The sequence below is a fragment of the Setaria viridis genome, chromosome 7 (genome assembly GCF_005286985.2).
Source record: "Setaria viridis chromosome 7, Setaria_viridis_v4.0, whole genome shotgun sequence".
NCBI classification, from domain to species: Eukaryota; Viridiplantae; Streptophyta; class Magnoliopsida; order Poales; family Poaceae; genus Setaria; species Setaria viridis.
Window position 1 is genome coordinate 22,485,775 of NC_048269.2, and position 27,889 is coordinate 22,513,663.

At 47.3% G+C, this 27,889-nt stretch overlaps 4 protein-coding genes and 2 non-coding genes across 7 annotated transcripts; 3 read left to right on the forward strand and 3 right to left on the reverse strand.

Moving 5' to 3' along the window:
- Positions 1-4,629: 4,629 nt before the first annotated feature.
- Positions 4,630-6,883, forward strand: LOC117865510 (inactive LRR receptor-like serine/threonine-protein kinase BIR2). Its single transcript, XM_034749738.2, has one exon. The coding sequence runs from the start codon at positions 4,663-4,665 to the stop codon at positions 6,556-6,558; it is 1,896 nt and encodes a 631-aa protein (XP_034605629.1). The 5' UTR covers positions 4,630-4,662; the 3' UTR covers positions 6,559-6,883.
- A 2,361-nt stretch (positions 6,884-9,244) lies between these two features.
- Positions 9,245-12,987, reverse strand: LOC117865511 (DNA-directed RNA polymerases II and IV subunit 5A). Its single transcript, XM_034749739.2, has 4 exons — positions 12,595-12,987; positions 12,321-12,500; positions 12,124-12,237; positions 9,245-9,601 (listed from the first exon to the last, which is right to left on the reverse strand). Exons 1-4 carry the CDS (start codon positions 12,793-12,795, stop codon positions 9,476-9,478), a joined length of 621 nt encoding a protein of 206 aa, XP_034605630.1. The 5' UTR covers positions 12,796-12,987; the 3' UTR covers positions 9,245-9,475.
- Positions 11,409-11,481, forward strand: TRNAF-GAA (transfer RNA phenylalanine (anticodon GAA)). The gene has a single exon. It is a non-coding gene; the product is annotated as a tRNA-Phe (tRNA).
- Positions 12,988-13,212: 225 nt separating the features above from the next.
- LOC117865509 (U-box domain-containing protein 6) lies at positions 13,213-18,541 on the reverse strand. Its single transcript, XM_034749737.2, has 6 exons — positions 18,062-18,541; positions 16,941-17,015; positions 16,252-16,437; positions 15,917-16,024; positions 14,310-15,604; positions 13,213-14,218 (listed from the first exon to the last, which is right to left on the reverse strand). Exons 2-6 carry the CDS (start codon positions 16,989-16,991, stop codon positions 13,369-13,371), a joined length of 2,490 nt encoding a protein of 829 aa, XP_034605628.1. The 5' UTR covers positions 16,992-17,015; positions 18,062-18,541; the 3' UTR covers positions 13,213-13,368.
- An 89-nt stretch (positions 18,542-18,630) lies between these two features.
- TRNAL-UAA (transfer RNA leucine (anticodon UAA)) lies at positions 18,631-18,713 on the forward strand. The gene has a single exon. It is a non-coding gene; the product is annotated as a tRNA-Leu (tRNA).
- A 464-nt stretch (positions 18,714-19,177) lies between these two features.
- On the reverse strand, positions 19,178-26,544 carry LOC117862620 (transcription factor bHLH129). 2 transcript variants are annotated; one of them, XM_072295097.1, is made up of 6 exons: positions 25,730-26,544; positions 21,603-21,943; positions 20,959-21,081; positions 20,146-20,211; positions 19,939-20,007; positions 19,178-19,611 (listed from the first exon to the last, which is right to left on the reverse strand). In XM_072295097.1, exons 1-6 carry the CDS (start codon positions 26,100-26,102, stop codon positions 19,549-19,551), a joined length of 1,035 nt encoding a protein of 344 aa, XP_072151198.1. In that variant the 5' UTR covers positions 26,103-26,544; the 3' UTR covers positions 19,178-19,548. The 2 variants fall into 2 exon arrangements, with proteins under 2 accessions (XP_072151198.1, XP_034602013.1); XM_034746122.2 differs by having other exon boundaries at positions 21,603-21,940; positions 25,730-26,534.
- Between the last annotated feature and the right edge of the window lie 1,345 nt (positions 26,545-27,889).

A 27,889-nucleotide genomic window follows, 5' to 3' on the forward strand; every position in this document is an offset into this window, starting at 1 on the left:
AGCTAATCGCCGTGCGCATGACAATGGTATCGTGTGAAGCGACCTAATTCGTTCCGGTGACATTTCAAGCAGCATCTAGAATAGCATTTCCTAGGTAGTACTAAAGACACATTCCTGGAACGAAAAAGGTAGCACCTTCAAATGTGCATAATAAAAAAAATCAACCAATAATGATCCTCTAACATCGTGCCAAACTGCGGTCGAACGTAAACTTAAGCAAATAGATGAAAAAAACAAGAGACCATAATCGTAGCATACACTACTGGAGAACTCACCTTCCATCCAACCCTTTTTATCCCAGTTGATTTTGGACCCGGGACTAAAGTGTTTTTAGTTCCGGGTCAAAAATATACCACCGACGGGCTCTTTAATCCTAGTTGGTAATATCAACCGGGACTAAAGACCTCCTTTAATCCCGTTTGGAATTACCAACTGTTGGGGGAAATATTAACGACTTCCTTATATTCCTTAAACGACGGTCATAAGGGCCCGGGCCCACCTCCAGCAACAGTGACCTCTGCTGACTTGGCACGACCAGGGAATATTCCGCTCCGCCTCGCCCGACCCATGGTCCTAGGATCATACGCGCCCGACCGACCGAGGACCGCTCCACATTCCCCGGGGGTAAGGGGTTGGACACGCCCGACCCCTCACCGAAGGGTTCCGCCTCGCCCGACCCCGGGACCCCTTGTCGCAAGGCTCCGTCTCGCCCGACCCCGGGACGCTAGGTCGGACACATCCGGACCCACAGGACAGAGCTTCGCCTCGTCCGAGGACGGGCGCGGACCAGCACACGAGGGCGCAGATCTTGTGGGCCCCCACTGATCTCGCCATAAATGCTACCGATGGGGCGCCCATGCCCAGAATATGGCCTTGACGCGCAGAGAGGCGCCCGCGCTCCTCGACGTGACCGGCTAAAGTTTTCGGGCGGCGCACTGTAGCCACGACTGCACAGGGCTACAGCTGCACTGTCCTAACCCTCCCCTGTGACATTCGTCATAGGGTACTCATCGCTCATGCTGCCTAACAAAGGAGGGTGCGCCGCCCGGTTTCCCGCTCGACCTAGCGGTAGGGGCGTGTTAGCCGCGCCTCCCGGTCAACACGCGAGGCTATAGAGGTCGCCCGTCATCCGCGACATGCGCAACTACGACGGACAGTCATCGTCATCAACATTGCATGGCTACAGTGGTCAGTCGCCACGCACGTCTCGCATGCTCGGCTACAGTGGCCGACCACTGGGTCGTCGATGGGGCCCAACGGCAACCATCTCTCCTCGGTGGCCATGCTGACAGGAGTCAGAAACCGGAAGGGAAGGCGGCGATCCTGGGGGCTCGGTCCTTCTACCTGCACTTTTACTTCCCTGCTTACCTTTTTCACTTCCCTTGACTTCTGGCTCGATTGTAACTCCTGTGCTCTCCTTACGCTATAAAAGGAGGACCAGGGGGGCTGAGACAGGAATGGCTCTCAAGTGAACCGAACGCCCCCCAACTCACAACCCTTCCACACGAGCATCAGTACACACCCACAGAGACTTGGGACCAGCTTTCCTCTCTCGCCCGTTTGTAACCCCTACTACAAACTCTGCACGAGTAACACGAGCAGTCTCCCACACTGGGCGTAGGGCTATTCCTGCCCGAACCAGTATAAACCCCGTATTCTCTCGTGCAACCATCCGAGCCTTACGCGCATAGAAAACAAATTTAATTGCCGTAGTCTTGACCCGTGATTCTTGACAACGACACCAACCGAGACTAAAGGGGAGCCTTTAGTCCCGGTTGGTAACACCAAGCGGGACAAAACACCAACTGAGGTCTTTTCACGCGGCCCCCCTCTCTCTCCACCTTATCTTCTCCTCCTCCCTCTTTCTTATCTCTCGCGCACGGCAGCTCCTCCTCCTCTCCCTTTCTTCTTCTTCCTCCTCCTCTCCCTCCTCCTCCTCTCTCTTTCTTTTCTAGGCGTGCGAGCGAGCGGCCTGCGCAAGCTTGGATGGACGGCCGGCGGCCGGCGCGGGTGGTGAGCGGACGGGCGGGCGCAGGTGGCATTTTTTTTTATTTTTTTGGAACTTTTTAGTCATGTTTGGTAACACCAACCGGGACTAAAGGGGGTCTTGATCGAATGACGAAATAGATATATGAACTGTATAGTATCATTTGCTGGGATGGGAGTCCCGGATGAATGAGGCGGGACTAAAGGACCTCCCCTTTTGTCTCGAAAACTTAGCTCCGGTTGGATTTTCAAGATCTATAACCCTATCCAACCGAGATTAAACATGAATAACTACACCCGCAACTATTCATAAATTGATTTCTATTTTTTATTTCATTTGCACAAGTATTCATACAACCTTAATTTTTGCATTGTGATAAATATTGATAAGACCTATCCATCCAAATTTTATACATGTTTAGCGGCAGCATTATAATAGAAGTAAATAAGATCTATCCATTCATATTTTTAAATAAATTTTTGATACATGTTTAGCGGTGCTACTATGCTTGGAAGCAAGGTAGCACCTGAACCGTCTCCGATCTCGGGAAGGGACACATACCATTCATGTTCCTTATGACCAAACGGAATATCTGTCCTAGGAGAGAGTTTTGATTTTTAACGTTTCACCCAAACAGTGGAGGGCACTAATGGGGAGAGGGGGGCATAGCCCCTTATGTGCAATGTACCGTCTTTGTATACATATGTAGTTGCTATTTTTAAATTGATGTATAAGTTACTATTTGTCCATGCATTAAACAATATTAGCAGTTGGCCTCTCCTTATACTAGTAGTGACTATTCAACGATACAATGATATTAGATGGAATGCATCGTCTATTATGAAGTTACACAAATAACGAGCTCCACCCTTAAAAAAAAAGGAAAAAAATATTGTTGGGAAACGGATCACGAACCAGAAAAAGGACGTGAGAAGAGAGGAGGGATTCTGAAAGCCCTCCGAATCTGGAAGGGATTTCAAAAGATTCAGGACCTCATCCGGAAGGCACAAAACAGCTCGGCATGCTCATAGATCAAATGGCACTGAAGTTTAGTCTTGTCACATCGAATGTTTAGATACTAATTAGAAGTATTAAATATTAGACCTATTAAATATAGGTTAAGTACAAAATCAATTGCATAAATAAAGCCTAATTCGCAAAACGAATCTATTAAATCTAATTAGTCTATGATTTGACCATGTGATGCTACAATGTATATGTGCTAATCATGGATTAATTAAACTTAATAGATTCATCTCGTGAATTAGTCACGGTTTATACAATTAGTTTTACAATTAGTTCACGTTTAATCCTTCTAATTGGCATTAAATAGTCAATGTGACCTGAACTAAAAATTAGTCCGTCATCGGTTCTTAAGGAAATACGCTGGCCCAGCTATGTTCCTAGTAGACCTTATAGCAGCCTTGTGCTTCTAGGACCCTGAAACACTTGTTTTGGTCTCGCAGCCACTAACAATTACATTAGTGTTTATTTCTTCCAGGCTACCTCATTAGTTTTCCTTTTCTTTTTCAAAACACAATTTAGACACAGATGACTCATGTATACACATGCACATTCAACTGTATGAATACAAGCACGTGGCTCCATCCTTTCGGGAGCTAAGTTAGCATATCCCAAGTTACCACTGTCACCTTGCTGTCGAAGGGCACGTTGCCTACCATAAAAAAAATAACTCCAATTAATTCTTGTAATAGATCTAGAAAAATGTGAAGGTCCATCACAATAAAATCATACCGATTGAGCTAGACTTCTTCTCACCCTTGTTTTTCTAAAAAAAACTTTAGTGAGATATGATCCATCTCATATCTCTCATGTCAAAACAACTCACATAATAGTGTGGAAAATAAAATCCAACAACCTGGATTTCTATAACCTAATCCCACGATCTGGCTCCACCTAGCTAACAACAGATAAAATAGGGGAAAATACGATTTTTCTCTCCAAACCTTATCTTTACTTTTGGGGGAAAAGCATTATAAACAACTGTAACCAAGCCACCCATAATTCACAATCTATAACCAACATATCAAAACAGTCTCCACTTTATTACTGCCTATATTTTTAGTATCCAGCTTTAATCCATAAGATATAATCTCTATCCTCTACAAGCCCTAGGTGAATGAATTCTCGTGATTTACCTTCCTCAGCCAAGCCAGGCAACCGGCACGGCCCCGCCCGAGCATCCATCCCACTCGCCGCCTTCTCCGGTTTTGGTCACTAGCCCCCAACTCTCCCGGGCTCCCGAGCCCAACCTGGCAACTCGACCCTTTTTCACCGCGCCGTCCCCGTGCCCCGCTGCTCACCTCCTCTCCCCCCCATCTCGGCGACCCCGCGGCGCAGTCCACGCACGACCCCGACCCCGACCCCGACCCAACCAAAACCAAACCCCACTAGCGCCGAGCGCGCACACGCCGCACGCCAGACAACACGGCGCACCGGTTATACTACTCCTCCACCCCTCCCTCCGTCCCTCGCTGCCTGCCCCCCTGCTCGCTGCTCCAGTGCTCCTCCCCCATCCACTCCACCACCCCCACGCCAGGCCGCAGCAGGCAGTCTCCTGCTCCCACCTGGTCAAACCACTCCCACCTCCTCCTTTCCCCCTCCCCCCCCCCCCCCCCCCACCACCACCACCGCGACGCACCAATCCGCCCGCCATGCCTCCTCCCCGCCTCCTCCTCCTCCTGCTGCCCCTCCTCCTCCTGGCCCCGCCCGCCGCGCCGCAGCCGGCGCCGGGGTCGGAGGCGGCGCCGCAGGAGGACGACCTGCGCTGCCTCCGGGGCGTGAAGAAGGACCTCGCCGACCCGGACAACCGCCTCGCCTGGGACTTCAGCAACACCTCGGCGGCCGCCATCTGCAACTTCAACGGCATCACCTGCTGGAACCCGCAGGAGTCCCGCGTCATCTCGCTCTCGCTCTCCGGGTTCGGCCTCCAGGGCTCCCTCCCCTCCTCCCTCCAGTACTGCCGCGCCGCCACCACGCTCGACCTTTCCCAGAACGCGATCGAGGGCTCGATCCCGCCCGCGCTCTGCGACTGGGTCCCCTTCCTCGTCAACCTCGACCTCTCCTCCAACAAGCTCACCGGCCCGCTCCCCGCCGAGCTCGCGAACTGCCGATTCCTCAACTCGCTCAAGCTCGCCGGGAACCAGCTCTCCGGCCAGATCCCCGCCTCCCTCGCGCGCCTCGACCGCCTCAAGTCGCTCGACCTCTCGGGGAACAGGCTCGACGGCCAGATCCCGCCGCAGCTGGGCGCCAACTTCAGCAAGGACGCCTTCTCCGGGAACTCGGGCCTCTGCGGCCGCCCCGTGTCCTCGCACTGCAGCCGCAGCCTCCGCAGCCTGGGGGGCGCCAGCCTCGGCATCCTCTGCGCCGGCCTCGTCATCGTCATCGCCGCCGCGTCGCTGCTCCTCGCCTACTTCTTCTGGCGGTACACCGAGAAGGGCAAGGGAGGCCACCGCCGCCAGAGGCGCGGGGGCAGCGAGTCGGGCGGCGCCGCCGTGGAGGACGGGAGCTGGTGGGCGGAGAGGCTGCGGGCGGCGCACAACCGATTGGCCCCCGTCTCCCTCTTCCAGAAGCCGATCGTCAAGGTCAAGCTTGCTGACCTGATGGCGGCCACGCAGGACTTCAGCACCAGCCACATCGTGGTCGCCGGCAGCTCACGGGCGGGGACGGCCTACCGTGCCGTGCTACGGGATGGGTCTGCGCTGACGGTCAAGCGCCTGCACTCGTGCCCGCTCTCGGAGAAGGCTTTCAGAGCAGAGATGGGGCGGATTGGGCAGCTGCGGCATCCCAACATCGTGCCACTGCTGGGGTTCTGTGTTGTTGAGGATGAGAGGCTGCTGGTGTACAAGCATATGGAGAGCGGGGCTCTCTCATCGGTGATGAAGAAGCCAGGGGAAGCGCCTCTGGATTGGGCGACACGGCTCAGGATTGCTGTTGGGGCAGCAAGAGGCCTTGCATGGCTGCACCATGGGTTCCAGGTTCCGCAGATTCACCAGAATTTGAGCGCAAGTGCTGTGCTTCTTGATGAGGATTATGAGGCTCGGATCACGGATGTTGGGCTCACCAGGCTGGTCCGGATGGCACCTGGCGAGGGTGGCGATACTAGTCCATTCCTGAATGGGGACTTTGGGGAGTTTGGCTATGTTGCCCCAGAGTATGCTAGCAATCCAGTTGGTACAATGAAAGGCGATGCATATGCATTTGGAGTGATATTGTTTGAGCTTGTGAGTGGGCAGGAGGCTGCTGCTGTGGTAACTGATGTGACGGGCGAAGGGTTCAAGGGCACATTGGTGGATTGGGTAAATCAGCTCAAGGCTTCTGGGAGGATCAGTGATGTTGTTGATAAGCAATTGCGCGGAAAGGGCCATGACAAGGAGATTGATGAGTTCTTGAAGGTAGCTTTTGCATGTACCCAGCCTCGTCCGAAGGAGAGGTACTCAATGTATCGGGCTTACCACTCTCTGAAGAGCATTGGACAGGGCCGTGATGTCTCAGAGCAGTTTGATGAGTTCCCGCTGGCCTATAACAAGGAAGATTCTGACACCATGTAGCTGATGCCGATTGCGCATTGGATTGTGAAACCTTTTGGTGAGGCTCAATGATGCTATACAGCCTTGTTATGACAGGATCAGAGGCATAATGATTGGTAAGCCAACCATATTGAGGCACCAAAGTTATCGCTAGATGCCAGGTGGTCAATTTGATCGTTGCATCAACTCGGGATGCGATAATCACGTAAGCTGTAAGATCGGTTCGCAATTCTGTATCTCCTTTTCAGTTACCGCTAGTGCTTGTAGTATCTGTATGGAACTGTAATTCTTGATGTGCCTAAATCCTGATATCGCATTTCAATGTTCCGTCTTGGAACAACCAGCATGCTGTTGAGTCATTAGATTGGCACTTAAAGCTTCATTACCTTAATTGGAATCTTAGCAGTTAGTATCATCTGGGCCTTGGGTAGTTAGAAACGTTCTATTTCTTATGCTTAAACTGTCAGGAAGCTGCATACCCATGAGCCCAGATACTGTAGCTATAAATGTTCTGTTTGAAACTTTGAATGCTTAAGCTTTCAACAAGCTGCTAACTGTGTGCTATACACTAGTGAACCTTGGGCCATCTACTTGTTGTGGTCTGGTCTTTGCTCTATATTCTGAACCTTTCTAATTTGGAAGCATCAGCGACAGGAGAAAATGGAACTTTCAACATCACCTCTTTGTGGGGGCAGTTCTTTCGGCTAATTTTCTAGTCTTATCTAGCTGGCTTTCCTGTTATATTCTGTCATTCCATGCTTTCTTTGATTTGAAAGTCAGCTCTCTGTGACAAAACAAAGGGTAATCAATCCCTGATTCCCTGCGCACATGGCAATTCACACATAGTTGTCGCCATCAGCCACAGCTAAATTCTAAATTTGACCTCACCAAGTGATAGCGAGGGCTATTCGGTGCCTTGACTAGTCTGAAGTGCCATGTTGAATCGAGACAAATTGAAATGTGACTGGAAGTGACAGCAACGATATTTTATCTTTTTACCCTTTGGGAGGAATTACCTGGGTGGAGGCGGACAAACAAAGGATTGCAGCTCGGATCGAAATTCGAATCACGTGCTTCGCTGGCCACTCCAGTCGTTGTACTAGAGTATTACTGTTGTTTTGTCCGCATTGGGAACAGCACGTTGTGGCCTAGCAAATGGCTCGGGCTGGAGACAAAAACAGCTGCACCCAACTCCTCGGTCAAAGCTAGTGGTAAAAACCAGCCATTTGACTGTCTTTGTACTTTGTAGTGCGCATCATTTTGTTGGGTTTCTTGTGGCATTGCTTAGCATTTCAGGTTGCACGATTATCTGGTTCTATAGGCTGTGTGGCCTGTTGAGTACTTGAGTAGTTGTGTTGAGTGATCTCACCAGCTGGCAAGGCATCCGCGGATCCGCTGCAGTGTGAGGACCGTGCATGGCCTCATAGACCAACATCTGACCTCCCCACAATGCACATGATGGGAACGGGGACCTACACGATGAAAGAATTGTGTGATCGTGAGCGAGCATGGATTATGTTGGTGTTCCGTGTCGGCCCCCATCCCCTTTGAGTTACTCCCATTGATTCCAAAATACAAGAGATTTTAGCTTTACATTAAGCCAAACAAATTTAACTCTGATCAAGTTAGTAGCAAAATACACTAACATTTATAATATCAAATTCATTCATTGGCAATTTATTTGGAGCAGATAGGCCTTTTGGCATAGTGTATGCTCCCAACTGTGAGAGTCCAATGAGCACCGTGCACAAGATATTTTGCTCCTAAAAATTAAAATCTCGTATAGTTTTGAAATGACGAACGACCCGTTCGTTTCAGCTTATAAGCCGACTGAAAAGCTGAAACGGCTGATTTGTTGTGAGAGGAAAACACTGTTTGATGGCTGATAAACCGGCTGAATAAGTTGAAGCGGGAATAGTTTGTTTTTACCGTGGTGCGAGGTTGCGCAGATTTTTCACTGGTTAACACGTGGGTGGATTCACGCCCGGATCGAGACTGGAGAGACTTATCCACGGCGCAGATGTGGTCCCTCTTTCTGCCTGCCTTGCCTGCGCACAGTCCGCACCACGACAGCGGGAGCAAAGCCCTCGTTGCGATCTGAATATTCTTGGACAGATGATACGAGTGATGAAGGACACGGCGCCCATCGGCCTTGCACGCGGGCGGGGGCATGTCGCCGTCGCCGCCGTCGGCGTCGTTGACTGACTTAGGGGGAGGAAGGACTTTTTCCCTGGCAGCGACTTCCTGGGAGGCCATGGAGGCGGATCAGGCCGGATTCTAATCTTGCCGTGTGGCTCTCGCAACCGCACGAGAGAGAGAACGGAAAAAATCGCCCTTCCCTACAAGAGAGGCTTAAGGTAGGTCAGAGAGCCTTTCAAAAGTAGTTTACCAAGAACGATGACCGTAAGAAAGGTTTCTAGAGGTGATAAAGGATGCGAGTTTGATATTCCAAATCGACAGCAGGCTTGGAAACTGGCAGCTGACGAGTTTCTCGCTACATGTAGGATCGTGTAATTCCGTTGCAGACTTGCAGTACTTGCTAGGAGTAGTCGATTAACTCAATTGACACTTCGGCTGAACAAGTAAACAAGAAATCAGGACTGCGCATGTGATTCCCTCGTATTTGCACCTCAGGAACCAGACCCCCCAGTCAGACAAACAATTGCCTCCAGAATTGACACAAAGCAGCCTAGCAACTGGAAGTCGGTGCAGGTCAAAACTTGTCCTCTTCAAATCGACACAACAATTCACTAAAAATGAGATGGAACACAGCTGCATAATGCCAATCAGTTCTCAGGGAGGGCCCTTCGAAGGTGCTTCTGATTTTCAGAGGCAACAATGTTTCAAAGTACACAACGAGATTAGCAACTACTTGGGGAGAATTTTCACTTGCTGATGTTCACGACAGAAGCCTCAAGCCATGAGAATGTAGCGAAGCTCAGACAACATAGCGGTAGGTGACGTATCTTCCAGCGGTCTCACTGGCACGGATGATCTTCACAACCTGCCCACGCTTCATGCCGTAGTATCTTGCTATTGGGTCTGTAATCTGAATCCGGGGAAGCTGCATCATAGACAGTTCGATATCATCAGAACACGAAGCATTGGCATTGGCAGAGGTCGCGATGTAACTAGGATGCAAGGACTTTGTTTCTTCTAATCACAAAGCAAAGCCTTTTTAGGCATGTAATGCTTGATGGAAGTAAGACATTAACACTTGCAAAGACCACCTTGAACATTATGCTTTAAATAAATGTAGGTATTGCAAGGAGCAGATTTATGATATTATAGGAAACCAGTTGCTCAGATAAAGACTCCGCGAGTAAATGAGCTCGGTAGCAGGGGCAGAGCCAGGACTAGATGATAAGGGCTGCCAAGTTGGTTGAAAACTACACTACAGCGTGCAGTTTTATTTGATATTAAGGTCTATAACAATAACTTTGGAGCACAAGATGTGGCTGTGGTCATTGCAGAGTCATCCCTAGTTTCACCACTGGTCAGTAAATTTCATTCTTAACACTATCCAACTTAATATGCACTGAAATCAGTTATCAGTCGACTAGTGCTAATAATTTTTGAAGGTATTATCCTCCGATTACATATTTGAATATCTTGTTCAGCCTATAAACTTTTTAAGATTCCTGCTCTGTGGTGCCTCCCATTCTCACCCACTCTTTTAGGAAACGAATAGGTAACCAAGCCATATAATACAATGCACTGGTTCAAATTTATACTCTTTTAGGAAACGAATAGGTAACCAAGCCATATAATACAATGCACTGGTTCAAATTTATATCCACAGGTCCGGCACTTTAAATTTTTCTACTAACATTTTACCAGTCGATACATGGAACAAGTTCTTTTGCTCTTTAGATCATATCTAATATAACTAATGCAGATTGCCAATTTTGCCTCACTTTGTCAGCTCCCAGTGAGTTAACTAAAATCAAATAGACATTTATGTGCTTTGTCATTTATGTGCTTTGTCAGTTCCCAATGAGGCACTGGCAGAGCTACGTTGAGGCCATAGTGGGCCATGCCCCCCCCCCCCCCCCCCCCCCCGTCATAGAGCAATTTCCAAAGAAAGCACTCGCCTGCATGGCTGCATGTATGCATAAACTAGAGAGCACATCTGTTGTTCTGCATGGCCACATGCATGCTCTCTCCAACACACTAAACACTCTCCTATTCATTAGCTGCGTTCGTTTGGCTTCGATTAATTAGTACCCGGCTGCTATATTGTACTTGTTCATTGCATTTTTTGAACTCTGTTGTTGTGGGATCTGAGGGTTTAGACCCCAGGTATATTTAATTTAGAATGTGTCTAACCCGCCTCCAACTAGAATTATTATAAGTCGTGAGGGTTCAAGTCCCTCTATCCCCACCCAAACCCTCTTTTATTCCCTAACCATAGTAGTTATCCTTTTTTTTTTCTTTTATCAATGGGTTTAAGGTTCATTAGCTTTCTCATTCTACTCTTTCTTTCACAAAGGAGTGCGACGAGAATTCAATGAATCTTATGCTATTCATTAAATAGATGATTTCTTTTTTATTTGATAGGACTACCTCCCCCCCCCCTAGTAGTTATCCTAACCATAGTAGTTATCCTTTTTTTTTCTTTTATCAATGGGTTTAAGATTCATTAGCTTTCTCATTCTACTCTTTCTTTCACAAAGGAGTGCGACGAGAATTCAATGAATCTTATGCTATTCATTAAATAGATGATTTCTTTTTTATTTGATAGGACTACCTCCCCCTCCCCCCCCCCCCCCCCCCCATTCCAAATTTGGAATGGAATACTTTATTGATTTTTTTAGTCCCTTTAATTGACATAGATGCAAATACTCTACAAGGATGATGCACAAGAAAGGGTCAGGATAGCTCAGTTGGTAGGGCAGAGGACTGAAAATCCTCGTGTCACCAGTTCAAATCTGGTTCCTGGCACAGAATAAAAAAGGATCTACCGAATAGATATTGATACAAATATCTTTAGATGGATTGGGGGTACATATTCATTAATAATCTAGGTAGTATAGAGAATAATCTAGATAGTATAGAGTAAGTAGATAAATCTCTAAACACTTCTTTTTAGAAAAGGGTTAAAATTTCTGGATGTGTTTTCAATTCTGCTTCGCTTTCATCAGCTTTATTATGGGTTTGCCTGGGCGCTTTCTTACATGAATCATCTTTAAAATTGCAGATTTACACATGGCTGCTATATTCTACTTGTTCATTGCATTTTTAGGACTACAACACTCCCTTGCATATACAACAGATTAATCATTAGCTTGGAATTGCCCTCCCCCCCCCCCCCCCTCCCTGATTTCTCCCCTAGCTCCGCCACTGCAATGAGGTAACTGATAAGAATATTTATCAGGCTGACAAGCTGAAAATAGCTTAAAGTTCAGTATCTCGTTGCTTCGTGCAATCATGGAAGGACAATCATTTTCCCAATTTGCAGACCCAGGTATTGTTTCATGCAAACACTGTACATAAAAAACTCAACCCGAAGAGTTTAACACAAGAACAAATTTTAGAATGACAATGTTTTCATAAACATGGACAGAATAGGCAAAGTTATCTGACCTGGGTTTCCTTCACGGTGTATCGTTGTAGCAGCATCTTCTTCAGCTCTGGTGTCAGGAGCTCGTGCTCCGGCACTAGGACATGCTCCTTAATGTTCACAAGAAGCTCAGCTTCCTGCACAGCCTGAGCATCAGGCACCCATTTTCGCAAGGAGTAGCGCAAGTGCCAATTCGGTAAAGAGGAATCAGAGAGCGGACCTGGAAGACCTCGAGATGGTACTTCTGGGAGACTTCCTGCACGGCGCTGCGTGCGAACGCGCTAAGCGCCTGCTGCACGACGAGTATGGCGGCGAAGACGTTCTCCTGCTTCATCTTCTCCACGTAGTTCCTGATCGTCTTCACACCGGGCTTGGGCTCGTTCGGGAAGAACACGTAGATCTGCAGGGGGGGGGGACGACAGACGACACGGCTAGGATTACGCTGCTGCGGCGGCGGAAGGGGCGAAGCAGGGGCAGCGGAACAGAGGAGGGACCTGGTCGGCGGGGTCATCCTTCTTGCAGCGGTTGATGACGAGGTCGTCGCGGCGGACGGGGTCGCCGTAGCGGTCGATGAAGGCCTCCCTCTTGAGGCCAACGTCGGCTTCAGTGATCAGGTACCCGCGGTCGCGCAGCATTTGCATCACCGTGCGACGGATGCGCCACAGCCGGTTCGTCTCCCCCTCCGACGACGCCATCGCCCTCCGTTTCCCGCCCGCTTTTCCGCTTCCCTCCGGTGGGTTCTGAGAGGGGTCTTGCGGGTCCGGGGAGACGCCGGCGCGGGACGGAAGGCGGGAGCGGCGCACGGGTGCCGGCGGGTAGGGTTTGGGGCGGGGGTTTGGCCGTTTGGGGAAGGAGACGCAGCGGCGACACCGAGCGATGAGAGACAACGGGTCCGAGCCGTTTCTGGATGGTTCGGCTGTGATGGCGGTTTCGATTGGGCCGCATTAATCGTTAATGGTGGGCCGACAGGCTGGCGGATTTGATTCCTCGCTGGGTTTTTTTTTTTCCCGGGGTTTTCTCATTCGGGCTGGATGGGCTAAATTCGTCTGCCGTGACAAGCCCATTTTGTGACCGACCGAGACAAATGTTCTTATCAGTTAACAGAAGTTCAGTTCAACTCAAGCACCTGATTAAAGCGCGTTTACTCAGATCACAGCTGGTGTGCAGCTAGTGAAGGTATGGACATCTGTGTTACTGTGGACATTACCATGATGCTACAGTCAGAGGAGTACATTTTACAGTTACACCGGCCGAGATGCCGATCCTCATCAGCGGAAGCTCCACTTCTTGAGCAGGCAGGTGAAGGCCTTGGTGAACCTCCTGGACCCCGACCTGCGCAGCCGCGGCTTCTTGCCGCCGCTCGGCTTGCCGGCCGCGGCTGGCGTAACGGCCAGCACCATCTCCTCCTCCTCCACCCGCTGCTGCTGCTGCGCGGCCGCCGCCTGGCTCGCCACCTCGCGCAGCTGCACCCGCGGCTGCATCTCCTCCAGCTCCCGCTGCCGCTGCTCCCGGAACAGCCTCAGCAGCCGCTGCGCCTTATCCCGGGCCCTGGCCGTGCCGTTCGCCGTCACGGACACCAGCGCCGGGATCACGCCCTCCTGGAGCACCGTCTGGCTGCTGCCCTCGTTGCCGCTGCAGATCACGTACAGGCACGACACGGCCTTCTCCATCTCGCCGGGCTCGCCGTTGTCCAGGATGAGCACGATGGTGCCCACCATGGCCGCGTCGGCCGCGATCTCCGCCTTCCCCGCGCGGGTCAGCGCCAGGTTCAGCAGCACGGCGAGAGCCTTGTCCGTCCACAAGGACGACGGCGCCAGCACGGCGCGGAGGCTCTCGATGATGCCGGAGGCCATGAGGAACGGGATGTTCGGCGCGTGCAGGGAGAGGTTGTACAGGGTGAGGAGCGCGTCCAGGCGGCAGGTGTCGCTCCGGGAGCAGTCTTCCCCCAGGCCTTCGATGAGGAAAGGGATGGCGTCGCTTGAACCGATGATCGCCTGCGCCTCGGAGATGCAGGAGAGGTTCAGATACATTGCGATGGCAGCCTCGCAGGTTTCAGGTTTCTGTATCATCTGCTCAATCAGGGGGATAACGCCAGCTGAGAGCAGCTGTCTCTTGTTCCTGCATCCAAAACGCAGAGGTGAAATGATGAGGGCAACTGAGTTCAAGTCGTTTAGTTATGATTGAGCAACAAAGCAAAGTTGATATTTACCTGTCATTGCTGACAGCAAGATTGAACAGAGCCATTGTGCCAACCTCCTGAGATTGCACATCTTCTCTGAAGATAGCCATCTTCAGAAAATGGATGAGTGGTTCAGTAATACCATTAGCACCAGCATAGTCCCTAAGTTCATCGTCATTCTTTAACAGGAGCCTGATCTGCTCAACCAACTTATGTCGCTCATCTATACTCTCATCATTGTTCTTGTTCAACACACGCAGCCACTCTTCACATATCTCAGACACGGTCTCCTTAGAGTTCTGATTAGACCATTTAATCACAGAGTCCTCAACTTCACATATCTCAGATGTGGCCGAGCACTTCTCTGGAGTGACTTCATCTACACGGATCTTGGATGTGGCCTCTGTGGAGTTCTGACGAGAGAATTTCTCCACAATAACCGCACTGTCTGACTTGGCATCATCCTTTGCACTTGTGTCTTCAAACAAAACCGTGTTAACGCCATTAGTCACCAGACATGTGCTACTTCTCAGGGATGAAATCCTCAAATATTTTAGCTTGGGAGATTCCGGCGCTGCAGATGGAACTAGAACCCCATTCTGTTCACACCAAGATGCTATCAGACCCTTAATGCAGTAATTGGGTGTCACCGAGAGCTGGGGCAACTGTTTGCGAGTTTTCGGGCAGGTTGTGTTCCCACTGTTGAACCATTTCTCAATGCAAGCTCGTTCGTATGTTTGACCAGATGCGATAACAACAGGCTCATACATAAGCTGCAAGGAGATTGGGCACCTCAATTCCTCAGGTGGCAATGGCATGCTCCCTGATAACCCTTTAATCTGTTTCAAATTGAAGGAGCCAGCCCTTGGAAGTTGCCTCTCAAGTGCCTGACAGTTCCCATGGAGATCAATTGAGCTGGACAGTGAACGATGGAGACCAATTGAGCTGGACAGTGAACTGGAGGAACAAGAAGGGCTTGAGCACTGGGAGTTACTGCTATCTGTTATTTCTCTCTTAAATATGTTCGGGTATTTCCTCATGAGGTGAAGTAGGTAGGCTGCAATTGATTCCTTTTTTATGTCCTCCTCTGCATGGGCTCTCTCAAGCAGCTTTCTAAGTGCCCTTCTTTCAGTAAGAGCTGCTGTCGATGATGTAATACCAGCCCGGAAAGCAGTTTGGCGGAAAAATTCAAGTTCATTCTCATCAAGGAACCCATTGAATTTTGATTCATTCTGGATTAGATGATTCACTTCGTCACCAACTTGCTTTTCAGACTGGTCCAAAGAAAAATCAGCTTTATCCAGCTCTTGTGCAATCTCAGTGATCTGCAATTCCATGAGAAAACAGTATCTAAGTTAAATCGAGATGAAACATTTAATGGCTGTAGCATGCATCAGTAATCTCTTCATCAATAAGGAGACCATATCAAAGGTATTAAGGTTTTGAATATAACACTGAAATATGCTAAGACTATGGTACTTTTTAGATCCTTGCAATAGAGAAATAATGCAAAACTGTAATCCCCTGAGGATTAACGAAGCCATTAGGATCCATTAGAATCTGTAGCAGAAGTTCTAAATATATATGGTTCAACAAAATAGCTGGCAAAACCAAGTTTATGCAAGATTATGGATAACCTTAGAACCTATTGCTTCCGGAATCGTTTCTTCCACTTGGTGAAGACTTTCCAGAAGTGCGTGTCTTGAATTCTCAAATTTTGTTAGAACGCATTCTGCTGTAACAGCCTGCAACGCAGTGTTAAGTAAACACGTTGCATTTAATAATAAACAAAAAACTGTCAAAACTTGTTCTCTTTCATGAAAGACAGCTAGCAAATTTGCCAAGCACCTATATTGTTATCCAACTAGCATTACATGATTTACAAAAGTAATTCATGTATCCACCCTTTATTCCTTTATCACTTCTCATTTCTCAAACTAGGAAATATATAACACATACGAAGATTATATACCAAATAAAGTTTGCTGCACTCTGAGCAATACTGTAGCAAATTCTTGGCTTTTTCAACAGCTATGCTCAAGGAACTCAATGCCAGGAGTCGAGAACTGCATCTTGGTTTTGTAGTCTCAAGGGCAGTAATGGCATCCAAAACTTCATGCACTACTGTGTAAAGTTGGTTGCATAGTGCTCCATGTAGCTGCAAAAAAGGCAAAGAACAATCCAACTAAGTCTACCATCCTAATACCTAACATTATTAAATAAGAAAAGGATATTTTGTAAGAAAACATCAGGAAATAGAAGGAAATAAAGGGGAAGATCTACAGTCCTGTTATCTATCACACTTACCGACTTATAGGAAATAGAGGAAAATAAAGGGAAAGATCTACAGTCCTGTTATCTATCACACACTCTTACCGACTTATTGTTTCATAATATTCACATAAACACATTTAATATGATTGGCCTAAATTTTTGGTCGAAATATTGGTAATACTTAATAGGGTGAACTTGTATTCTCAAAACTGAAGTGACTTAAATAAACAAGCACCAAAGGCAGTAGAATGTAAGTACTATATCTGTGTCCTGTACTCCTGTAACGTTCCTATGCATAAAAACAGTCACACAAACAACAGGACTCCAATCACACCAACATTATAAGCATTATCGCCGTTAGGTGAAATGAGACATCAAGTGGATTACCTTCCAATTGCCACCGACAATAAAGTCCCCGTCGACCTCAAGTCTCTCCATGGTGTTCTATTAGTCAAATTTCATCTGGCAAGAGAAGGATGGGGTCAATTTCAGTCCACCTAAAGGAATTAGTGCTAAGCGCAGGTATGTGATGTCGAATCAAGAAAAATAGTGTTCACGTGTATCCTGCAATTGTATGTTCCATCATTTAATAGAAATCTCGAATCCATTACCATCACCATGCATGCAAACTGGTTTTAAAAAAGCTATATTTTTTTACAACAGCAAAAGTATACTAACATATGAAGTGCAAAAGTTGCACAAAGATGAAAGAGAAGACACATATCTTGTGACAAAGAGCAAACTTTGATGCAAATAAAAATGAATTTCAATGAAATGAGGGTAACAAAAAATGGCTTCGAATATTATATTAATTATTTAATTACAACGTCAATGACATTAGGACCTGAAAGGAAAACATATCAGCAGTTACACCGAAACTGTCCGAAGCTGCAGCTCCAAACTAATCGAACATCATCAGGAAGCATCACCAGGAATAGGTGAAGGCAACATATCCATGGCTTGCGAGAGAGCCAGACAGGGCAGTTTGTCATAACAGAACTGTCAGCTAATATATGGACAATGATTCAAATGCATATGCTGCCCACTGATCAGCTAAAGTAAGATAAAAATTCGTTTATTACAGGCACACATACACAAGGTAATTTTTAATCGCTTATACCAAAGTACATACATTTCTAGAACAAAGGGTAGGGTTTGCAGGCTAGACATTCTAGTTACAATTTGGCCACATGTTGAAGAAAGAAATTGGTGAAACTGCATTAACTTTTGAGGTACACGAATCCAAACATGACCCAGTGCTGCATACTTTTGAATCTAGAGGGCAAGCACAACACGTTATATGATTTAACAATGAAATTTAGCAGTATTTGCTGTTTAATTGAAGGAATTGTACTGCCTATTGCCAAAAAGTTTGGATACGAAGAACAAATTCAGCATTCTGACAAACCAACATGCCTAAAGACAACAGACATTGCAATCCGATACCAACATTCAGAAAAATGCATCGGTTCAGGCTGAAGAAGCAAATAGAGATATTATAATCATACCAGAGGCGAACCAGGTGGAGGAGGAGCAGGCCTTGAATCTCTCCATGACCTCGACAGCTTCGTTGACCGGGCTCCTTGCCCACCCTGGCGACGCTGTTTGAGAGGGAACAAAACACGGGGAGGGGAACAAGGGGACGATGAGAAATGCCTGGGCACCGTGTTGAGCCGCGAATGGCGCCCTGACGGTCCCGAAGGCTGCAGACTGCCATTGTCGTCGGGGTCCGGAAATTCCGCGCGCCGCTCCGGCTAAATTTGGGACGAGGCTCCTCTTCTCCCGCCCCCCTCGCGGAACCAGCGAGGAGCTGGCTGCTCGGAGTCAATGGGCGCCGCTGCATGCCGTGCGCGCCATGACCCCATTGACTCCAAGCAGCCAGCATGCGACGGCGTGGCGCCGCGTGCTCAGCGGCGGTCCGCGTGGGCAGGTGCAGCTGCGGCCACGGGAAGGGGAGCGGGCAAGGGGCAACTGCCTAGGCCGCTGGGGCGGCTGGGGTGAGAGAGCGCTAGAGCGGGTGGAGGCGGCGGCGGGTGATACTAGTTATAAACAATACCAGTTAGCTTTTAGAACATCAGCTGGTTTGCCCGAGTGGTTAAGGGGGAAGACTTAAGATCTTCTGCACTGAAGTGCGCGTGGGTTCGAACCCCACAGCCAGCAGTCATTTTTTCAATTTTTCTTTTTATTCATAATTTGCAGCCAGTATATTTTCTTTTTTTTTCATTTTCCTTTAGTTTGCAACCAGTGTGTTATTTATTTTTATTCTTCTTCTTTTTATTATATTTTGCAGAATATGAACAAAAAACTTCACAATATAGCATCTACCACGGCTACCAAGAACTTGCAAGGAAAATTCTTGAAATAGTAGTAGCTTCAATTTTTCGTTTTTCATTCATAACTTGCAGCTAGTATATTATGTTTTTCTTCATTTTATTGCAGAATATGAAAAATAAAACTTCACAATCTAGCATCCACCACGGCTAGCAATTTGCAGCCAGTATAGTATCATTTTTTTCATTTTTCCTTTGGTTTTTCGACGAGTGTGTTATTTTTTATTCTTCTTCTTTTTATTATATTTTGCAGAATATGAACAAAAAAATTCACAATATAGCATCTACCACAGCTAGCCAGAACTCGCAAGGCAAAATCTTGAAATAGTAGCTCCTTACAACTTAGAGTAGCCTAAGTCATCTTGCAATATCAAAACCTCCCCTACTCCTCCTTGATTTTTTTTTTAAAAAAACTTCTGCTCATCCATATGAAACAACACAAGAGCTACTTCTAGCTTGAAGCTAAACACTAGATTGAATGAATACGAAAGCTCTTGCCCAGTCTGCCGATCAAGGTTGGACCTTCCTTGGACGATAGACGATATATCCTAGCAGCTTTCTTGTGGTGAGCGAAGTACATATGCCAGCAGCCACCTTTTCATGCTGTCCGGCAAATGCGCAATGCCGTTGTGTATATAGCGGTCAAGAACCCATTTTAGCAAATGTTATCTCCCTGATGGATGATGATTGCCGCGGCAGGTGCATTGCTCCTTGTCTTGCTTCAGGGCCTGCGAGTGGGTATAGGAAAAATTCAGTGTTGCCCTGTTGCAGACTTGCAGGTAGGTAGCTAGAAACTAAAGCAGATTTTTGTACAGAATACTGATCACTTCTATAAGTCTACGAAGGCATAATGAACTTGGGATAGATTGAACAAGATCACTGTGCAACTATTGGGGTGCCCACTGTGATGCTGAAACCATGGAGCTGCACGATCCGACGGTTTCGTGTGTGTTTTCCTCTCTAAACAATGCAGTTGGCCAGTTGCGAATCAAAGTAGCATGACAGGCTCGTTTGTTTCTGACAGTGTAAGCGGATCGGATCACGTATCTACATACCTGCAGCTCGCTCTGAAGTCCTCTGATGTGATCAACTGCTAAGTCCAGCATGTCCGCCGTACTCGTTTGCTGCCACATTTTAAAGAACAAAAAAGTTAAGATTGAAATGTGCATGCCTGTAAATTCGAAAAGCTAAATAACAAACAGCTACATGTAGAAACAAAGATATCATATCTACGAGCACGGGTACTGTTTACAATTGATCACCTTGTCCATGTTAGGCACAAGGGCCTGCAGCTTCCTGAGCTTCTCGCTGATCCTTGTTCTTCGCTCCTACAAAATCATTAATCACATGCCTGCTGAGATTGGACCTGTTCGAATAAGCCAAAATAAACCGTAGCCGGCTGTTCAGCTGGCTTTTTTTTTTTACTTCTCTCTATTTTTACTGTTCAAATAGTAAAAAAAGCCGGCTGCGGTTTATTTGTAGCCCAACCGAACACAGCCAAATTAAACTTAGCTAGTGTTTGGTTCATGTTAAGGTAACGTAAACGCAAAGAGAATAAGATTACAGTGATGGCGGAATGGGTGATTACTTGGTTGCACTCTAGTAATGTAATCAGATTACAGTGTGGGTGCTATATCTAATTACGGTGAGGGAGGAGGGTATATTATTTAGGTAAGGGATTCGATTACAGCGTCAATTGATTACAAACCACCGCAACCAAACATATGTAATGGGATCCGTTAACTTCAGTAATCAGATTACTAACTTCAGTAATCAAATTACGTTACATTTGTGCCAACCAAACACCACCTTAAATACTCTCCAAAAGCAAAACGGAAGCAAGTGCCAAGATGCAGAAGATCATCTTTAGCTTGAAAGACAATATGACTATTATTATATATTCTGATCGAGGTACTCCGCTATCATGCCTTGTTTCAGAGTTTCGTTTAGCACAGCACATTGCATGAAAACTTCTTATATTACTACACCACCGCATGCATGGCATCATCATGTATACCAAGAAGATGATCTTGGGAATTGGGATTTGGAATAACAGACCATGTTTAAATACATACCCGCTCTGCAATGCTCCTCGGGTGCGTGGCACATCCACGCTTGGCTCGTACTCTGAATGGAACCTGATCTTGCTGCATCTGCAGGTATTTATCCATGCCCGACGTCTCCTTCGTCGCGCCAAACTGCATGCACAGATCCATTAACATGAAATCATGCAGGTGCTACACACAACTAATTTAATTTCTTCGTGGCTCTGACTACTTGTAGATCAGTATAACCTCATCTAACTGATATTTCAGACACCTTAACACATCGTGCATTTTTTTTAATAGAAGAAAGGTTGTGAGAGGTGCTACCAAAAGCCTAGCATGTTTGCTTATATAGGAGTATATTAGAAGGAGACTAGGAGGATTGTAAAACACGTGCAATTACTGATATCATGTCAGCATATCCAGTGTGGCTTTCTCACATTCTCTTTTATGAATATGATAATATATGTCCAGAATTCTTTCAAGAAAATCCTTTCAGCAAGGACATGCAGAACATATGTAAAACATACTTGCTGAAAGAATTTGCCTTAGTAATTATGAATTACAGGTACTTCTCTAATGGGTTCTAATTTTCTTGAAATTACAAGTAAGGATGTAATAACCATCATAATTAATGGCAAGAAAATTAACATCAATTTCATGACAGATAGTACCTGTAATTCATAGTTACTAAGGCTGGCTATGATGTCATCATTGTTGTGTATTCCTGCATTGCTTGCCGGGTTGGAGAACACAATAGAATTTGAATCCTCCCATGTTCCAATTGAGAACCCATTAGAGGAGCGTGCTACACTGTTGGTGGTGATGTTCTCTTCAGAGTGGCCACTACCATACACATTATTGGTGAGATCTGGAATTCCATCCTCTGAGATATGAGAGAGGGTTCCTTGTCCGGCTAGGTTCATGGGGGACTTCATCTTCTTGTGATAACTACTCGTTGCATGGTGAACATCACCACCAACTCCAACTCCAGCTCTTGCACTAGGAAAACCTGCTTCCATAGATAAAACAGAGTCAAGATATCTGTCATAGCTGATTGTGTTCAGGAAATACTAATACTGAGTTAAGTAGCTAAATTTTATACACGCTGTATGCCTGTATGTATAACAAGCAAGTAGAGAAGTGGCAAGTGTTTACGTTCCCCAAAGTTAAGCCTCATATTGACAGCATAACTTTATATATTGAGACCAACCCATACTTCACTACTATAATAATTCAGAGTTCTATAAACACATGCATATACAACTGATTTAACTAGGTTTCATGAAAATAGTTTATTTTTTGCGAAAAAAATGTGCCACAGCTTCAATTATTAAAATGAACTTCCTATGTTAGTTCCGAAATTATTTTTGGCAAAAAAATACGAGTCTACTATGCTTTCAACTGTCCATCCCAACATCTTACCTTGCAACTAATGAGTCCTAATATATTTGTAAATTAAATCACCACTAGTAGAGAATTGGACTTTAATCCCGGTTGGTAGGGTGCAAATATCTCGAAAATGCATCCGGGATAAACCAACCGGGACAAAAGGGGGGGTCTTTTATCCCGGGTCACTCAACCGGGATAAAAGGCCTCTCAGAGTCTTTTTTTCCCATTAGCCTTTGCAACCGGGATAAAAGGTTCCGGTTGGTGAGCCCCCCACCAGTGACCGAGTTTTAGTCCCGGTTGGTGAACCTTTTGTCCCGGGCCAACTTTAAACCGGGACAAAAGGGGGCGTATGGAAAGCCAATTCTCTACTAGTGCACATTCACACTGCAGAAAAGGGGCAGTAGAACTTGGTATTAGTTTCAACTTTCTTGTAGTGATAACTTCTAATCAGCTATATGTTGTCTCCATTTGTTTGGCATCATATAGCTTTAACTTTATATGGTTAACAACATCTTCAATAAGTTGATCAAATTTCATTGGAAGAGGCTGGTCACGTTTGTTCCTAAATAATGCAACTGTAAGTTAATTAAAATCAGACTAATCATCTGACATACATGTGATACATATAAAATAGTTAGTATGATGCAGAGTTCAGATTTAGTTAGGAGTTTAATTCATTAATTGTATAATTTGGCATACATACTCTTTACATATGAAGCTTTAGAATTGTTATTCCACACGTTTTTTTACCAAAGACGAGAAAAAAAATCACTGTATCTCATTTGTGCAAACGAGCTTTGCATTTTGGGTCCTTCCAATCTATTGTTATTTCTGTGAAAAGTTTCATCAACCTCGCAGCCTGTTGTTCGAACTTAATATTAAGTCATTTTAACCTGAAAATATCCACGCAGCACAAATATTTGCACAGTATGCCCCTAGACCCTAGTTATGAACTTATGATGAATTTCTTATCCGGTGTGTCATGTATGTGCCGGCGTCAGCAAGGAGAGGTCAGCTGAACCTAGACATGCGACAGCATCGCAGCCATGCTGGTCCCCGCGTGCAAAGGTCAGTGGGGCCTAATATATTCAGTCAAGTGGGAATTACTTGGACACACTCAGAGCAAGTTGTTTTGGGTCTTGGACGACTCAGAATCATCTATAGTGAGCGGTTTGGGCCCCATGCAAAGCATCCATACTGCACAAGTGTTCTAAACTTCTAATTATTTAAGGAAAAGTGATCAATAATCTCTATAGAGTAGTCATTTTGCCACTGCATTTCGAGTCACTGATTTTGCGACAACTCATTCTGCCTCCTATATTTAAGGAAAAGTGATCAATAATCTCTTTGTATCAATAATTATTGGTCAGTAATATCACAACTTGTGACCTAGCTAGGAGTATATATGAGGAAAACAACTGGACAAACTACATGTGCAAAAATAGCAGTTATTTTGTAAAATAACTACAAATGAGCGAGAAATCTGATGTTCCTATGATTCTATTAACTTGTTCTACAACATAAGTTCACAATTGTGAATGAGAAATTTAGATGTGGCAAGTGTATACGTAGCCAAAATATTCTGATAGCTTTTATGTTATTTGACAATTACTATTATTTGCAAAGTCCCCATTCTAAAATAGTATCTTGAAAATGTGGTAGGTGTGTCCAATCGTGATGTTGACATTAAATTATAACGTATGGTATAATTTATTGCTACAATATATTATTTTTTATATCTAGTAGAGGATAGACATTACACGGCTAGTGGTCCCATGTAGTCCCACGTAGCCACTAGGAGTGGCTCAACTTAGACAAAAGCGGAGAGCAGAGACTTCAACCTCCTGGTGCAAGTAGCAGCTATGCATAACTTGATTATACGTTCAAGTACGTACGGGTAAGCAAAATCTGAATTAAGAAAAGGTACGCAAGAGATGGCTACTGCATCCACAAACCCATGAGCCCACGCTTTTCTATGAAAAAAGAGAGGGTCCTACCATGGAAAACCATGGTAAATATGCAGCCCCTAGTTTTTCCTAGCCAGCCGGTTTCAGGCAACTCCAATGTGACGCCTCCACATGAACCAAAGAAAAAGAAAAACGGATACAATGTATGAAATCAGCAGGCTGCCAAATCAAATTTGGTTTAACAATAAGAACATATATATGAATGAACTACCCAGTTGCACGTGTATTATATTGATTTGTTTTTTTAAAAGAGAACCTCTATAAGTTTCTGATGAACTAACTGGTAACTTTACAGGTTGGGGCCTCTTTAGATCATAGGATTCCCAAAACGCAGGAACAGGAAGAACACATGATTGAAGTTGCATGTTGGAGTGTTTGGATGCAATGCATGAATTAAAAAAGGGAAATAGGCACAGAGGAACGATTTCAAGAGAGTGGCTCTCATGTTAGATTTTCTTCAAAATTCCTATAATCCGAGTCATTCCATAGGATTTCAGGATGGTCGATCCTTTGCTACAATCAAAGGGGTCCTTAATGCATGTGATCTGTGTGGGACAAGCGTTGAACAAAGCCTAACATACATTATGGTGGATCACAAGGATAGATATACGCATGATCTTGTCAAACATAGTTATATTTGTCGAGAGAGGGTTCTAAATGAGCATCTGGAGTAAATTATGACACTTGAATTTTGTTCTTAAAAGGTAATAAAGCATGCATATATGCCCTATTGTCATTAACAAAAGTCTGAAATAAACATCAAGCTTGCCTGACTGTAAATATATAGTAAAATGTTTTTGTTTCCAAATTGGGCAAGAAAAACATTCTATCCACCATGCGCTAACAATAGCTTTTTGCCCACTAATATAATTAAAATGGAGCAGGATGCCACTACCCCCGAAATCAAGTAATGCAATTGCGCCACCAGCTGCGTCTCCCGGAAAGAACGAAGAGCACAAAAATTGAAGCTCAAATCTCTACCTATATAAACACACATGCGGTGTAAAGAATAAGGAAGAAGGCATGCAGCAGCCGCTGCGCAAATGTATTGGATTACTACATTGCTCGGATCGACGCTGATGAGAGGTTTCGTTCATGTTACCTCTGCAGAGGCAGAAATATTCCTCAGGACTCAGGACTCAGGACACTCGAATCGATATCAGACAGGATAAGAGAATGGAGAAGACAGACAGGTCGAAAGAAAGAAAATGATGATGTTATTTCCTGTCAGACAGAAATCTAGGAGAGAATTCCAAAAGCGAGATTCGAAGGAAGTTCGAAATGCCAATGACACAACGACATAGATTAATTCAGTCCACATAGCTAGCTCATCAAGAATCATGTGAAGTTTGAAGAGAGTAAAGAGAGCAACGTTTTTGCAGTTTCATGTTGTTGCGGGTGGAGACAAACAAAGACGGGAGAGCAGCAGCAATGGCACTCACCGTTATCCACGACGGGACTGGAGAAGAACCCCGGCGGCGAGCTGCTGTGCCGCGGCAGCGGCGCCGCCGCCGGGCCGCCGTCCAGCTGCTTCCCCTCAACGCCGAACTGGTGGTAGCGATGATGATGCACCCCTTGCCCGTGCCCCAGCGAGATCTCGCCATGGCCGCCGTACCGCTCCTGCCCCGGCGCGCGGTCCCCTGACGACGGCGGCGGCGGCTCCCCGCCGTCAGGCGCCGGGAAGAACGCCCTCACTGCCGCCGCCCCCACCGCCTCCGTGGGGTCAACGACGAACGGGAACTGCTGCCCGCCCTGCTGTGCCGAGCCGCCGCTGCCGTAGCGCAACCGGGCCCGCGGCGGCGGCGGCGGGTCCATTCCCGCCGCGCGCGCGCGCGCGCGCGCTCCCCACCCACGTTCGGCGGCGCGGGCGCGGCAGCTAGCTAGCTTGTTCGAACTTTTCCGGTCGTCGCGCCTCACGCGGTAGCCTCTTTAGGTCTGATGAGGTGGGGAGGTGTTGCTTTTCTGCGTGCCGCCAAGCGAACGCAGCCAAACTAGCGAGCGAGCTGAGCCTGAGAGCAACCAACCAACCAAACACGCGACTGCGCGTGTGCGTGCGAGGAAGCGACCGGATTGGTGGCTCGCGACCTTGTTGTCGCGCCGTCGCCGGGAGGGAAAAATATACGGGGCTCCGGGGGCTCGGGTCACTGCGCTCGTGACTCGTGATCCGCCGTGAGCCCCTGACCCTGGTGTGTCTGTGTGTGTGGTGGTGGGGCTCTCGGCCTCTCTCGGGGGGCCGGGGGCGTGTGGTGGTCGCGTGTTGAGCTGTGGCGCGCTGCGGCTGGGGCTCGTCGTGCCTTCCGGCCTTGGTTGGCTTGGCCTCTTCTTCTCTTCGCCTTGCTCAAAGCGGCAAGTGGGGCGCGCGGCGTGGGGAGGAGGGAAAGGTGGCCGCCTACGAGGCACCGCGGCGGCCGATGACGGGCGGACCCCGCGCACGCATTTGGAAACCCACGGCCAAAGCCGGGACCGGCAAACCGAGGCCAAAGCCAGAAGCGGCCGCTGGCGGCCACGGCGCCGCGGGTTGACGGGTTCAGTGCACCTCACGCGACGACACCCAGCGAGCTCCATCGGCTGGGAGCGCATTGCAACTTGCTGTACTGTGAGTAGGTGGTCTCTCCTCCCAGCAACCCGCAGCAACTTGTCGCTCGTAGGTGGTCGATCGGCGGCAACTTGTGGCGTTAGTTTTCCGTGCGGCGATTGAGAGCGCCAGGAGGCTTGACCAAACTTTGGGGGTTGACTCCCCCACAGAGGAGACGATGAACGCACGCGCAGTCGCGGTGTATTCATGGTTCAAATAGCAGCCGCTTGAAACTTTTGCACGCTAACGTGGAAATTCCAGGACCCATGATGATGGGACACAATGTCCACGAGCTTTCCTCTCTCGACAGCAAGTTGCGTTGTTGTTCAGCGTACTGCGTTCTGTACTACTGCGTGTGCCTCATCGACAGTCGCTTGACATTCGCGCCGCATCGACAGTGTACTGCATTCTGTACTACTGCCTCTCGGATATGCATGCATGCCGACAGGCCAGACAGCAACGACCTGCATGTTCATCAGTCCTCCTCTCGAGCAAAACACGGTGAAAGCACGACCCCGAAACCACACACACACACGCACAGCGAAACCGGAAACTGAGCCGCACACAACCGGAATTACATTCTTCAGATTGCGGCGGTAGTAAACCATCAGGAGAGGCTAGCTACTGGCGGTAGATAGGCGTGTGACAAGACGTGGCACACTGCCATTTCATCAAGAGATCGAGAAGGAGAGAAGCACGTGCGCCCTTCCTCTCTGGTGTGTGTCCATGGTGCATCCCCCCTGGGAAGATGCCGGATGCAAATGGGCAACTGGCCCTCTTCTTTTATCGCCAAGTTGTGGGGGGAGGGGGGAGGGGGGGGGGGTGTGGGTGTGTGTGTGGGGGGGGTGATACTTCTACTCGCGCTTGCGTACGGAGCGGTCGCAAACACGCATAAACAAACGGTCAAAACCGGCCGGTGACAGGAAAAGGTGGCCATCGGCGACGATCCGTGGCAACGTCCAATAAAGCCTTGTGAATTGTGATATGATGACGGTCGTTGGTACTACGTCGGGAAGACATATGTTTC

Bases quoted from the DNA above. Each gene is read 5' to 3' on its own strand.
- LOC117865510 (XM_034749738.2), top strand. From the start codon at position 4,663: ATGCCTCCTCCCCGCCTCCTCCTCCTCCTGCTGCCCCTCCTCCTCCTG.
- LOC117865511 (XM_034749739.2), bottom strand. From the start codon at position 12,795: ATGGCGTCGTCGGAGGGGGAGACGAACCGGCTGTGGCGCATCCGTCGC. The intron at 12,238-12,320 runs GTCCGCTCTCTG...CAGGCTGTGCAG, and splicing joins ACCATCTCGAGGTCTTCCAG to GAAGCTGAGCTTCTTGTGAA. The intron at 9,602-12,123 runs GTCAGATAACTT...TCTATGATGCAG, and splicing joins ACACCGTGAAGGAAACCCAG to CTTCCCCGGATTCAGATTAC.
- LOC117865509 (XM_034749737.2), bottom strand. From the start codon at position 16,991: ATGGAGAGACTTGAGGTCGACGGGGACTTTATTGTCGGTGGCAATTGG. The intron at 16,025-16,251 runs GTATATAATCTT...ACTGCGTTGCAG, and splicing joins AGTGCAGCAAACTTTATTTG to GCTGTTACAGCAGAATGCGT. The intron at 14,219-14,309 runs GTAAATATCAAC...TTTTGGATGCAG, and splicing joins CTTGCTGTCAGCAATGACAG to GAACAAGAGACAGCTGCTCT.
- LOC117862620 (XM_072295097.1), bottom strand. From the start codon at position 26,102: ATGGACCCGCCGCCGCCGCCGCGGGCCCGGTTGCGCTACGGCAGCGGC. The intron at 21,082-21,602 runs GTACTATCTGTC...CTGTGCATGCAG, and splicing joins TTAGTAACTATGAATTACAG to TTTGGCGCGACGAAGGAGAC. The intron at 19,612-19,938 runs GTATGTAGATAC...ACCCACTCGCAG, and splicing joins GACTTCAGAGCGAGCTGCAG to GCCCTGAAGCAAGACAAGGA.